The sequence below is a fragment of the Psammomys obesus genome, unplaced genomic scaffold (genome assembly GCF_907164565.1).
Source record: "Psammomys obesus unplaced genomic scaffold, mPsaObe1.curated_primary_1811, whole genome shotgun sequence".
Classification (NCBI taxonomy): Eukaryota; Metazoa; Chordata; class Mammalia; order Rodentia; family Muridae; genus Psammomys; species Psammomys obesus.
Window position 1 is genome coordinate 18082305 of NW_026596095.1, and position 12816 is coordinate 18095120.

General features: G+C 41.2%; 1 protein-coding gene across 1 annotated transcript in view; it reads left to right on the top strand.

Moving 5' to 3' along the window:
* The window catches only part of Col25a1 (collagen type XXV alpha 1 chain), a 410134-nt gene that overhangs the window by 382677 nt on the left and 14641 nt on the right, over positions 1-12816 (top strand). Inside the window, exons 28-32 of the mRNA XM_055628339.1 lie at positions 127-189; positions 821-871; positions 2868-2894; positions 7957-7992; positions 9277-9330. Coding sequence (XP_055484314.1) covers positions 127-189; positions 821-871; positions 2868-2894; positions 7957-7992; positions 9277-9330 — 231 coding nt within the window. The remainder of the gene's footprint in view (positions 1-126; positions 190-820; positions 872-2867; positions 2895-7956; positions 7993-9276; positions 9331-12816) is intronic.

Consider the following 12816-nt stretch of genomic DNA (forward strand, 5'->3'; position numbering starts at 1 on the left):
ATGTGTGGAGATAAAGCTTATGTATTATGCGCATAAAATAAAAATTCAAGGGAGTCATGGGCTCAGTTGTCTGTTAGAGCATGGAATTAACTTTCATGCTAACCTTTGCTTCCTGGTTATTTGTAGGGTGCCAATGGAGTGAAAGGAGAGAAGGGAGACTCTGGTTTGCCAGGTCCTCAGGGGCCTTCTGTAAGTCCATGGGGCTGACCCTTCACACCCGATTATTATTTGCCTCAATCCCCCCTGTGCCACATGGCTAATCATTAGTAGAAATACAGTGACCCACTTGGTGGATCAAACTCTACACGATCCACGTTGGTGTTATACTTGTGAAATACACAGTCTCTCACTTTATGAGGTAGAAGCAGTTTTTTTTTTCAGAGCTCTGGGAGAAAAATCAATGGACTTCTCATAAGGCTTATAGGGAAAGCCTAGTGAAATAAGAACTCATGTTCGCTTTTTCTCCAGAGTCCTATTTGTGCTTAGTGAAATAACTGAGGGTTTAACAGTGGTTGCAGCATTATAGAATTCCTCAATAATCAGTTGCTTCCTTTTCTTTTAATATAGTTTTGATTTATTCTGGTTTTGAAGAACAGCTGTAGCGTTTGAAGTTATTTGACTCTCATAGAGGAATTTCTAAAGCCAGAGAGCCAAGCACGCCACCTCTCACAGTGGCCTTTCTCCTCTGTAATGACTGATGGCGTTAGCAGAGCCCTAGACCAAGACCCATGCTGGACTGTCTTATCTAAGTGAAGTAACCACATCCATGTGTTTTTGTTGTTCTGTTTTGTTCTGTTCTGTTTTGTTTTTGGATATACAGATCATAGGCCCACCAGGCCCTCCAGGTCCCCACGGCCCACCTGGCCCCATGGTAAGTTTTCCTTGTCTCTGAAATGTAGTCATTTATCTGTGAGTGTGTCGCAGGAGAAAAGATGAACCCAGCCAGCTTGTGCCTTTGTGCTGCTCTCTGTGGGATGAGCAGAAAAAGTGAGGTGCTTTGACCGCTTTGCAGTGCTGCCTTCCATTCCCCTAAACACATGTGTTAGAGAGACCCAGAGCTGCAGGGAGACAGATCTGGCAAGCTTTACTCCAACACTGTCTGAACATTGGCAAATCATTTTAACGGGTCACTGCTGCAGTCTGCTACGGTAATATTCGAGCCAGTGAAGAACGTACCTAACCAGCTCTGAAGCTTAAGACCCTTCTCCAAACTGAGTAGGACATTCGTAAACCAGTGTGATAAAGACTGAAGCTGGCTTCTACAGGTGATATAGATTATTCGTTTGTTTTGTTTTTTTTTTCTTCCATGTTAATGGCACTTCTGGTCATTCATTGAGCCACGCCATGTTTGCTCCAGTTGTCTCACAGTGAGCAATGGAAAACAGCAGCCCTGACCTCGTAGAACCTCCAGTGGGAAAGGCAGCTATAAAACGAGTTTGAATTCTCTGAACGTTGGAGTACTGACAGTTGTGTTTAGGCTAGAATGTGGACAGCGGAGTGCTTCAAGTGCTTTTGACACAGCAAGGAACACATCAGGCAGGCTATTGCATTACACTCCTCTCTCGGGTGTCTTCATAAGCCGGAAGACATCAATGATGTAGATTAACTCAGTTGTGGCCACACTCTGCTCCGACTGCACTCTAGAGAGAGCATTGTGGGTGTGACCCTAGCCACACAGGGAAGCCTGGTCACCCAGGTCTCGCTAATTGCCTCCTTTCTTTGGTAAACAACTTCAGTTAACCTTGTTCTCTTAACACCAAATAGTTTAGTAAGAATTAATTAAATGACATGTTTTGGGGTTTTTTTTTATACTCTTTTTACTTCAAGTTTGAAGGTTAAGTTAGAAAATGCTACATCCTGTTCAAGTGATAAAGTTAATTAGCTTTAAGGAATTTTAAACCATTATTAACTTGAGATAAGACTACTCAATGATGGCCTTTTCCCAAAAATGTTTATCTATAACTTATCAAAAGGAAAACGTAGACATATGTAACAAATATCTTGGCATACATGGTCAGTTATTTTTCTCTCTCTGTTTTATTTCACTGATGTCTATTTAAATATGCATCTTCCTGAATCGCTTATTAGAATCTCTTTAAAAGTTCAAAGCAATCTACAATAACCTTCAGTTAATTTAAATTGATAATCAGTTTCTATATTCGTATTTTCTACAAAATAACATTCTTTTTATCCTGATTCATGCATTTATTATGACCTCCTTTCTTTGGTAAACAACTATTAGAAGAGCCTTAAAGGATTCATTCCTGTAACAATAAATTCACTCCAAATCATGATGCTTAGCCCTCATTACTGAACGCCTCCACAGATTCCCACGCTTGGCTGCCATCTTCCTGTCTTCCTTAGATTCTTCAACACACTGGCCATGAAGAGTTATGGACAAAAATCTCCTCTTCCTTCCCACACAAACTATAGGAATACTTTTTTCCCCTGAATTTCCAACTTTCAAGTTCCACTTCTCTTTCATAAAAAAAAAAAAAAATCATGAATCATCTCAATTATTCCATCAGGTTATAAAATGAAAACTTGAGAAGAACCTGTAATGTAAATACAAAACAGGGGTTCTCTTTTTGCCTAATTTTTCTTCCATGAAAACCCCAGCAGCTTTCTCCCTCTCGTAGGCATTTAGCAGACAGAATTACTCTTAATGAATTTCCTATTACAGAGAAATCCAAGAGCTGGAAGGAACATTTGGTAGGTAATAAATAACATGCCACTGACCTGCCTCTAGCTATAGCTCCAACAAGAAGATTCTTGTTTTACATCTCATTTTATACTTGATACAATACTCACTTCTACAAGGAAGCAGTGAGTCAGTTATTAATTAAAGCTGTGCTTTCTGTTTTTAGGGACCCCATGGACTTCCCGGACCAAAGGTACCAGCAAGTCCCATGATTATTTGATTTCTGTGTTCTTGGTGATCACGGGCAAGCATGATGGAAGCATGTCTGTCCTGTCTTATTTATTTGTCAAGTAATGTTGATAGTCTTTAAGCCTTTAAGCATCCAGATGTTTTAACTCCCATAATACAACATGACTCACACTGAGTTTAAGTGCTATCACCTGGAAATAAATCATTCTTCATTTTGCTTTTGCCCTTGTCAGTGTATAACTTTAAAAAAAAAATACACAGTGTATTAAAATCTGCCATTTAGGGGTCATCTAATGAAATTCTCAGAGTAATCCAGGAGCTTTTCTTTTTTTATGTTGGCTATAGCTCTGTATTTGTTAGCAATTGAGCGTCTTGATTGCCACATATACTACTGCGTCTTCAGGCTTCGGCTACCTCGCATCTCAGTTTTGTACTTCCCACGGGTCATCATCTAGAATAGGACAGGATACATCAGCTGTGATGTCACAGAATTTATATGAGTGCAAAAAGGAGCAATAGAGACTTGGTCCTCCTACACTGGGAAGATGGTCTCTGCCTGTTCTTTATTTTTACAGAGACCTAAAGGGCATCTTCAATGCAGTGTTAGCACCAGGTACCTGAAAACCCAGAACAGCCATCCTCTCCTGAGGGTTGGCAAGGGCCTCTTCTGGCTCTCCTGGCTATAAGGGTTGCCAGCAATACTGGCCTAACTCATGACTCCTTAAATTTCCTTTTCAGGGTAATGCAGGTAACACAACAAGGAAAGAGTTGACACCTCATTCTTCTCAGAAGGCTTTACCTGCAGGTTAAACTAGTGGATAGCATATCAGTTGTTATAATGGCTGCGAGTAAACACCAAGATTGTTTTAATCCTGTGGTGACTGAGGCACATCATAACCATTTAATTAGATGATGCCAGAGATCCTTTTGATACAGAAAATGAAATTGGGTGTCTTATCTGCAAAAGAGTTGTTATTTACATTACTGATTTCAACAAAGTACAAAACTGAAAAGACCTCAGATGACTCATGTTAGTTTCTTGACTTTACAATTGATAAGCAATACAGACCCAAAGAATTTCACATATTTAATGCAAATTATGGGAATAGACGGTGGCCAACTTAGTAGATTTTAGTACAGATATGAAATTTGGTCTTTTTGCTACTGGGTTTGACTGTCTTTAAATTGAACTTCTCAGTTCCCACTCTATCAATGCATGATTCCCCATCAAAGATTTCCATGCCCTGCTAAGGCTGCCCTGCCTGTCCATCATCTTAAAACCACACACTAGAAATGTGCTTACATGAAAAGCCACGAATCTCAAGTTCAAAACAGTGGCTCCCTTGCCATGGCGTCAATGCATTTTTGACTGTGGCACTGTGACCTCAGGATTAGACCTGATCAATTACAGCATATTTGGGGTTTCAGCTGTGGCTACAGTACAGACTCATATCTTCAAAATCTACAGAGTCCGCCATGCTGTGACAGCGGGTGGAGCCTCTGAAAGTTCAAATATGTAGCACGGTTTCATGGATGTGCCCACCTGTTTCCCACAATTTCCTGATGAGCATTCTCACCTAGGCAGGCGTTAACTATACCCACGTCTTTGTTCACTAGGTTATGAGACACTAGACTAGGCTTCCCAAGCAGCACACTGATTGTCACCGTCAGGCAGACCAAGTAGCGCTTTGCAGGTTAAAAGTCCCTCCAGCCGGTGTGAGCACGACCCCCAAGCAGTGAGGTCGTCTGCGTCTCATGAGTCTTCCAGTGTTTTCTTGACAAATTGATGTCTGTATTAAAAGCTGGAAAGCGTGTATGTCCCAGCTTTCCCTGTTCTCTATATGCTATTCCTGATGGGCAATGGGGATGTCATAGCCCTAGATTTTTACCAAACTGAGTCAAGCAGATTTGTCACTTCTCAGGGCTCCTGAAATGTCATCCCATATTCAACTGTACTTCCTTGATTCTAGTATGGTGCACACAGTTAGAAAGACCATATTTAAGTTCTTTGATCTTCATGTTCTCTTCTGGGACTGTCACTTTGTGGTTTACTCTATTGATTAATCCATGTAAGAACCTGACTTGGCAGTGTCAGGGAATGAGGACTTACAGAATGGCATCACTTCAAACACCAGCATCTACGTTTTCAGTTCATTCTCCTGGGCAAAATGCTTAAAGGCTTAAGATGTCTGTCTATAACACTGTCCTGCATATTCCAGTTTTCAATCCCAGCAGAGTGGGGTTTTCCGACTGATCCCCTTCAGTATCCTCCACTCTGATTGTCTTTGATTCACTTAGTCAAAACAATGTAACACTAACTTCCTTGATGTAGAACTCCAAACCCCATGGAGTCAGCTATCCATCTTTTCATGCTACTCAACATATTTTCTTGAGCAGTTTGCTTTCTGGAATATTATTTGCCTTCTCTAGTTTATTAAGTTTTAAATTAGGTTATTAACTGATGCAAAACCAACCTAGCCCCACTCTGCTGTTACCTAAAACTGGAATCTGCAAGTGTTTTGGAGACTGGGTCTCTTCTCTCACAGTTTAAACACCCATGATAGCAACCAAAATTGGCATTTGCTTTTGCATTTAGGGTGAACCAGGGTTAAATGGTGTTAAAGGATTGAAGGGTGAACCAGGTCAAAAGGGTGACAGAGGACCCCTTGGTCTTCCAGTAAGTAAAGAAAACTTTCCATTTCAGTGCAAATCTCAGATTTTTCTCTCTACCCTAAGTAACAACTCTGGTTTGCTCAGGCGCCATCTTACAGTTGAGAATCCTGTCATCAGAACAGAGTATGTCAGAGCAGAGCGCAGCCCAGTTCTGTTTTCCCTGATGTCTTGATCTTGTGTCTGAAGGTGACCCCGTAACAAATGGTGCCGCAAACGTTCCGTCACTCTTCAATTACATACGTGCCAACCTTGCTCACATGGGGCTGACAGACAAGTTCCGCCATCATCTCTTCTAAAAAGTGATGCGTTTATTGTTTCACAATTTCTCCCAAACACTCTTATGGTCTAATAGAGGTTAAGACCCTCTCTCCATTGTTTGTATCTTCTTGCATTCGAAGAACTGTAGCCCCCTGTTGGTGGCAGGTATGCGATTGGCCATCGTTGCGGTCAGTGCTGTGGCTCCTTACATTAATTGACCACATTGTGTTCTACATGTTTTATGTTGTTCGTTTTTTTGGCGACTCCCTACTGTGAGGTTCGTGGGACAACAGTAGATAGTTACAGAAGAAGTATTTCTCATTCATAATGAAAAGGGGCTTCATCCATGCACATATTCCATGCCAATATTCTTCCCACTGCTTAACAGGCTTTCTTGAAATTATTATCAAGTGTAATGGTTTAATTTCAGCATCTTAATATGTTGTTTACTCAGTAAATAAGAGTCAGTAAGTTACATCTGTAAAATATGACATAAAACCAATAACAGAAAATAGTTCTATATTTGAGATGTGAGGTTAAAAAAAAAATGTTGGTGGTCACCTATCTTATTTTTTCCATTGGTGCTGTGATTCAGCATGCTTCCTCAGGCTTCCTCAAAAGCCTGTGGTTTATATATCAGACACAGTGGGTATCTTGTATACATTTAGTTATTGAATGAATTATGTAAGCTCTGTATTACAGTTTAGGTTAAATCGTGCCAATTGGATCTATAGATCATAGACACAAAATCTCCAAAACATTTGTTAGCCATTAGTTCTGCACTGCAGTTAGCTAGAGAATTTTATGATCAATATAAAATTATCATTTTAATTTTTTATCCTCAAATGTTATGATAGTGACTAAGGAAAATATCAAAGGGGAGGGCTTGAGAAACTTTGCGTTTCCTAAACTTTTAGTCTACTTTCTCTAAACTAACTTATCCGGCTGTTAAATTTCGAGCCGCTGTTGATTTTTACAGACCATTTAGTGAAGTTATCATTAAACAAGCAACAGCAATGCCTACAGTCTATAGTCATTGCTACCCAAAGCTGCATTTTATACGCTTATAGCATTGATTATGACAGGATCATACTGAAGAAATTCTTAAAAAAAAAAAAAAAAAACTAAAAATATTCCAAATGTATATGTGTTGGTATCACTGGCAGCTGAAATAGTTTTTTTTTTCTCCCATTTTTTGTTATTACCTGTACCTGAAGCATGAAGCAGAAAAAGAGTTCTGCAGCCTGCCCAAGATAATCTAAAGAGCTAACATAATGTCATCTTAACTGTTTCTTGATCTACTCCATATCTTTAAGTACTATTAGGGGGTTGCTATATAAGAGCTTAATCAAAAAGAACTATAGTTACTCTTACAACATAGAAAGTGCCATTTTTATAACTCACTATGTGTAGCCCTCAGTTCAGAATAAAGAAAGGCATGTGGTAATCTGTGGAGTGCTGGTTTTTAAGGCAATCCTCATGCAAACACCAATGTAAAGATTTTCTGAACTGAACTGAACTGAACTGAACTGAGGGACAAACTGGAAGTTGTTTTAACACTTGAGCCTGCAATTTTTTTTCTTGTTCCTAGAAGTCCCTCTAGTGGTGACGAATGGAAATTTTAGGTCCAACACATAACGTCTGTAATAAACTCAAGCCATCCCAGTATATTAAAGCATTGCATTTTTGTTCACAAAACCATCTTAACAAGTGTAGCCAGAGATCTGGAGCCCTTTACTAAAAGATTGCCATTACTTTCTCTTCAGATCTAAAGAAATATATCATGAGTAGTGGTCTTTAGAAAATGAGTTTCATGTGGACATACAGCTAAGGATCCCTTCACTATGGACTGTCAGCGAATAATTTATAGCCCGCTGTGTAAACCTCATTCACCAGACTTTTAGATAAGAATTTCCTGGTAGAAATGTCACTAAAATGCCATCATCTGTAGGGCATGTATTGTCATGTGACTTTTTAAAACTAACTCTGTAGCAATGTGATATTCATCCCAGAATCCTGTGAGTGTGTATTGTGTTGCTTGAAGTGTTGCATTTGTTCATTGGTGCCTCATACTAATCTCTGTTCTTGTCATTCGTGTTACACCCACCAACCCCGACACCAACCCGATCACACAGGGGGCATCTGGCTTAGACGGAAAGCCAGGATCCCGGGTGAGTTGGCCCCGAGTCCTGCTCCAATGTGCTTCATGGATGGGAATTATGTGCTCCCGGAAAGACCCCTTCTTCACCCCTTGTGGGTTTTCCAGATAATGAGGGGTCACTTAGGACAGGAATCAAAGTGGAAGGTGGATGAGGACGGTGGAAAGGGAGAAAGAGCAACAGGGAATGGCTTGCAATGCCAACATTTAGCCTGAGCTGCCAGGACATTTTCAGAAGCCCAAGTCCAAGTCTGGATAATTTACTAAGTGAGAAAATGAAAAGTCCAGTTGCCTTAGGTGTCTCATCAATCTAAAACAACTCATGAAAACCACACTGGAATCCCACACGGCCCTGAAGCAGTGAAAAGAAGGAATTTATTTTAACTTGCTTTTTCTTTACATTTACGTCCATCTTAGAAATGTAATTTATTCCATAAAACTGATTTCCAAGTCTCTGTTCATGGAAATAGAGCCTTCCCTCACTTTTATCACTTCTCTCTCCTCTCTCTCTCTTTTAAGTAGGTCCATCTCTTACATTTCAGCCATGGTCACTCAGTATTTAGAAATCCTGTAGAGGTGACCATTGAGTTGAGGCAGTAGAGCATGATCAAAATAGTAAGAATTCACCAACGTGAGAATGAGATTGAAACTCTGAATTCTTTCCTGTCCCGAAACCCCCAAAGCCTAGCAATGGGAATGCCCCAGAGAAGTTGAAAGGAAATAATCCTTATACTTGCAAATACTATTTTGCACCCTTTGCCACTTTAAGCATAAAGTGATGATTGAGCAAGTATATTTGAAATCCTTACCTCATTTTTAAGAATCTAAATTTGAACTTTTTAGTTCTAAAAACCTTTGAGTAGGACCCCAGAGTTCTGACCTTCTTCCAGATATTATCTTATCTGCCACAGAAGCCAATTATGCCAACTGGGTCACTTGACCTGCCTGATGTGCAAGCTATGAGCCTCTAGAGCCTAGAAGAATAGTTCCCCACCCCACCCCACCCCACAAAATGAAGATGCTTCATCAGAGGAGAATAAATAACTGTGAGATATAACTTTTATGTATACACTTTGTTGAAATATGCAGTTAGATACTTCATCTCTCTTGCATGAATTTCTCAAAAATAACCGGCATGAAAAAAAAAAACATTAAGAATAAAGTGATTTAAAATCAGATAATTTATCCTAAAACACCCACTGACATCAGTCTCCCCAACAAGTCAGAAATCAGGACTTCTCCTCTTGCAGCCTGGCCTCTCGTGTGTCTCATAGTATTTCGTTTCTATCTCTTTTAGGGTGCAGATGGTCCTATAGGACCCCATGGCCCTGCAGGTCCCAAAGGAGAAAGAGTAAGTCTCTTTTCGGGTCGTCACAGCTAAGCTGAGTACTGAAGGAAACAAAGGGTGGCTCCTTTAAAGTGATCTCAAACTGCTTCTTTTCCAGGAGAGATGGAGGGCTAGCTGGTGTTAAATGAAATTATTGCCCATTTGAAGTTCTATTCAGGGTCCTAAGACTAAGACAAGAAAACTACACGGTATAAAATGGAATCGGCCTGCCTTAATGAAAACAATGCATTTACATAGCTAAAATAAATAGCTCCCATTATTCCTTCTTAACCCATAAGGAAGATATTTTCATTGGGCCTTCATCCAGAAAGTTGAAGTCAATGGGGCAAAAATTTCCAGAGCTACATATTCTGGTTGATAATCTTAATACAAAGCTACTGTACTCATTCTGAGTAAATTATAATGTTTTTCCAAAGGAAATTACAAAACCTATGTATTCTTCTCCACACAGTTACCCACGCTCTCATTTTTCTTTCGTGAGTTAAAGAATGACCTGTTTTCCTCTAGCCATAAGGAAATGATTTTGGTGCATTATAAAACAAAGCCCTTTCACCAGCCTCACTATTCTAGGCTGTGTTTCCATATCCTTGGGAGGGAGAAAAAAAAAAAAAGATAGACATTCAGGGGAAGATGAATATCTGACACACAAAAATGCGCTGCAGCCTCCGCAGCTGCTCGTGCGTCTGGAACTTCTTTCCCCTCTCTCTACTTTTCGCCCACTTTTTCTTTTCTTCACCTTGGAAAACTCCAAGTGTGTGTGCGTGTGTGTTTGTGTGTGTGATTGTGTCATCAATTTCCCTGCCGTGCACTACATGTGATAAAGAGAGTATGCTGAACATGAGCATTTCACGATGTTGGCACGTTTCACCATGCAAGTTTGTGGTCTTTTTAAAGTGAGAGTTTTCATCAGTCTGGGCTAATTTGATTTTTAAAGAGAGGACCAGGTAGTGATGTCTCTTACATGCCTTCTAATTCCCTAGTCCTGTGTGCTGTAAAGTTTATCAGATGAGACTGTGCAGTTCAGTCCTTTGGGGAAGAAAGAAATACTCCTACTACTTGAAGAAAACCCTCTTTCTAGTTACTCTGGTACACTGAATAATACCATTATAATTGATTCATCACCATCACATAGACCTCTAATAATGCTTATAAATATAGCCCCAATAGATAAATAATTCTGCAGAGGAAGCATCTATTTTCTTTTTTTCCTTTTATTAAAAATGGGTTCTTTTATCACATAATATACCCTGATGGTGATCTCTGCTCCTGGTACTCCACCCATTTCCTTCCCCCCCACCCCTCCCATCTCAATCCACTCCCTTTCTGTATCTCATTAGAAAGGAGCAGGATTTCTAAGAGATAATATCAAAATGGAGCAAAACAAAATATCACATCAAAGTTGGACAAAGCAAACCAAGAGATGGAAACAAAACCAAAAGAAGGCACAAGAATTAGGGACCCACTCATTAGCACACTCAGGAATCCCATAAAAACACTAAGCTGGAAGCCATAATATAAATCAGAGGACATAATGTAGACCCTGTGCATGCTGCTTCCATCTCTTTTGAGTTCCTAAGAGCTTTGCTCATGGTGAATTAGAATGCCTTGTTTTCGTGATGTCCTCCATCCCCTATGGCTCTTACACTCTTTCTGCCTTCTCTTCCATGGGGTTCCCTGTGAGCTGAGAGGAGCGATTTGATAGAGACTTCTCATCTAGGGCTGAGTAAGGAAACATCTATTTTCTTTAATCTAGAAGAGATTATATTGCGGAGAAGAAATCTATGCAAAAATAGCCAGAAAATAAGGCCAAAGTTAACACAAATAGTATGTGTTTTTGTGAAGACTGGTTTTATCCAAGAAGAATTCCAGGAAGAGATGAGCCCTGAAGAACATATTACCTGAATCTACGATTATTATTCCTAAAATCAAGCCAACAACTTCCAATAATTAGCTTCATTAAAAATACTTCAAAGCCAAGAGCGTCCCTGCTGCTGACAAAGATCCCTTTTCAGGCACTGTATGAAGAAACGCAGTCCATCCTAAAATTGGAGCAGCAAAGCTCAGTTAGTCTGTTGGCAAAGTGCCCCGGGGCTCAAGAGGGTTTGCTGTTTGGTAAATCAGCTGCTACTTCCGATAGCTCAACAGTGTCTCAAGGGTATCAGGTCTCGGCGCTGCTGCAGCATTAACCAGAAGAGCAAATGAAGTCGCTAAGAATTTTTGAATGCATAGTTGAAGGCAGGTGCGTGCAGTGTGAAGTGCTACACTTGTGCCTCCTCAAGCGGGATCGTGTGTCGCTACCCTCCAAGGGCCCTCCCACAAAGTACGGGAGCAGAGTGTGAGTCCCCGGGTTAATGGAGGTGCCATCTGGAGGCTCCCGCAGACGTTTCTGATTTTGAAGCAGAAGGGATGGGCAGCGGCAGGGCATTCCAGAACGAGTCCTGGGGCCTGAGATGCAAATCGAAGGGCCCGGATAAAATTCATCCAGCGTGAGGGACATGAAGCATTTCACATGCAAGATTTCCCAAACACTTGACTGGCGCGTCGGCACAGCTCTCCACACTCCCTGCCTTCCTCTGATTTCCTCACCTGCGTAGAGGACAGTGCGCTTGAAGCCGTGACTAGTTCCCTCCTTTGACTTACCTCAACCAACATGCTTTTCTCCTCCAGCTACGTTCACTTGGGATCTGTGTCCCCATAGCTGGAAGCATACTGGTGGCTTTCGCTTCAGATACTGATTTCTTCCTCTATCCCTAGAACTCTGTAGTGTTTTAAGTTTGACGGGGCCAAAGCTTCTTTTGGAGTCCCTTAATCCAGAAAAAATAACAATAATAATAATAAGATACTACATGTTCAAATCCCTGGGTTACTATTTCATATCTGAGGGTATCCAAGATGCAATCAATGGGGACTGATGCTTTGTGCTAAAGAAGAGATCCAAATCCCATGTGGCTCGAATAGAAAGAAATACCTATTTCATATAACCAAAAGGCCAAAGGGGGCTAGGTCCTGCTTCTATCCAGGCAAAAATTCTAGCTGCAGGTCCAGGGGCTACCCAGGGAGACTTGAATGGAGGTCAGAGCTGAGCTCTCTACAAGGCAGCGAGACGTTAGCAGGGAAAGCACCCTCCTTGGAGCACCCAGCTGGGTCCCCCTGTGCCTGCTTGGCCAGAACTGGCTCATGTGGCCACTGCTCAGGGGGCTCCGCTGTGAGGGGCAGGCTAGTCTAAATGAGAAATCCCGCAGACAAGCTCTGCAGTGACCGCTAACTCTATGAAGACGAGCCCCAGTATGTCCCTTTAAAAACCAAGCAAGCCAGGGCTCCCAGTGGCGGTGGGAGCAGGGATGTGGGGAGTCCCAGAGTGCTATTTAAACTACACCCAGGCTGCTGTCCAGCTGGCCTGCTTCTCCGACCCCTGCCTCTAACCCCCACTCCCAACAAACTGGTAACACACACACACACCATTTTAAAACTCAAAAATAACACCGCCAA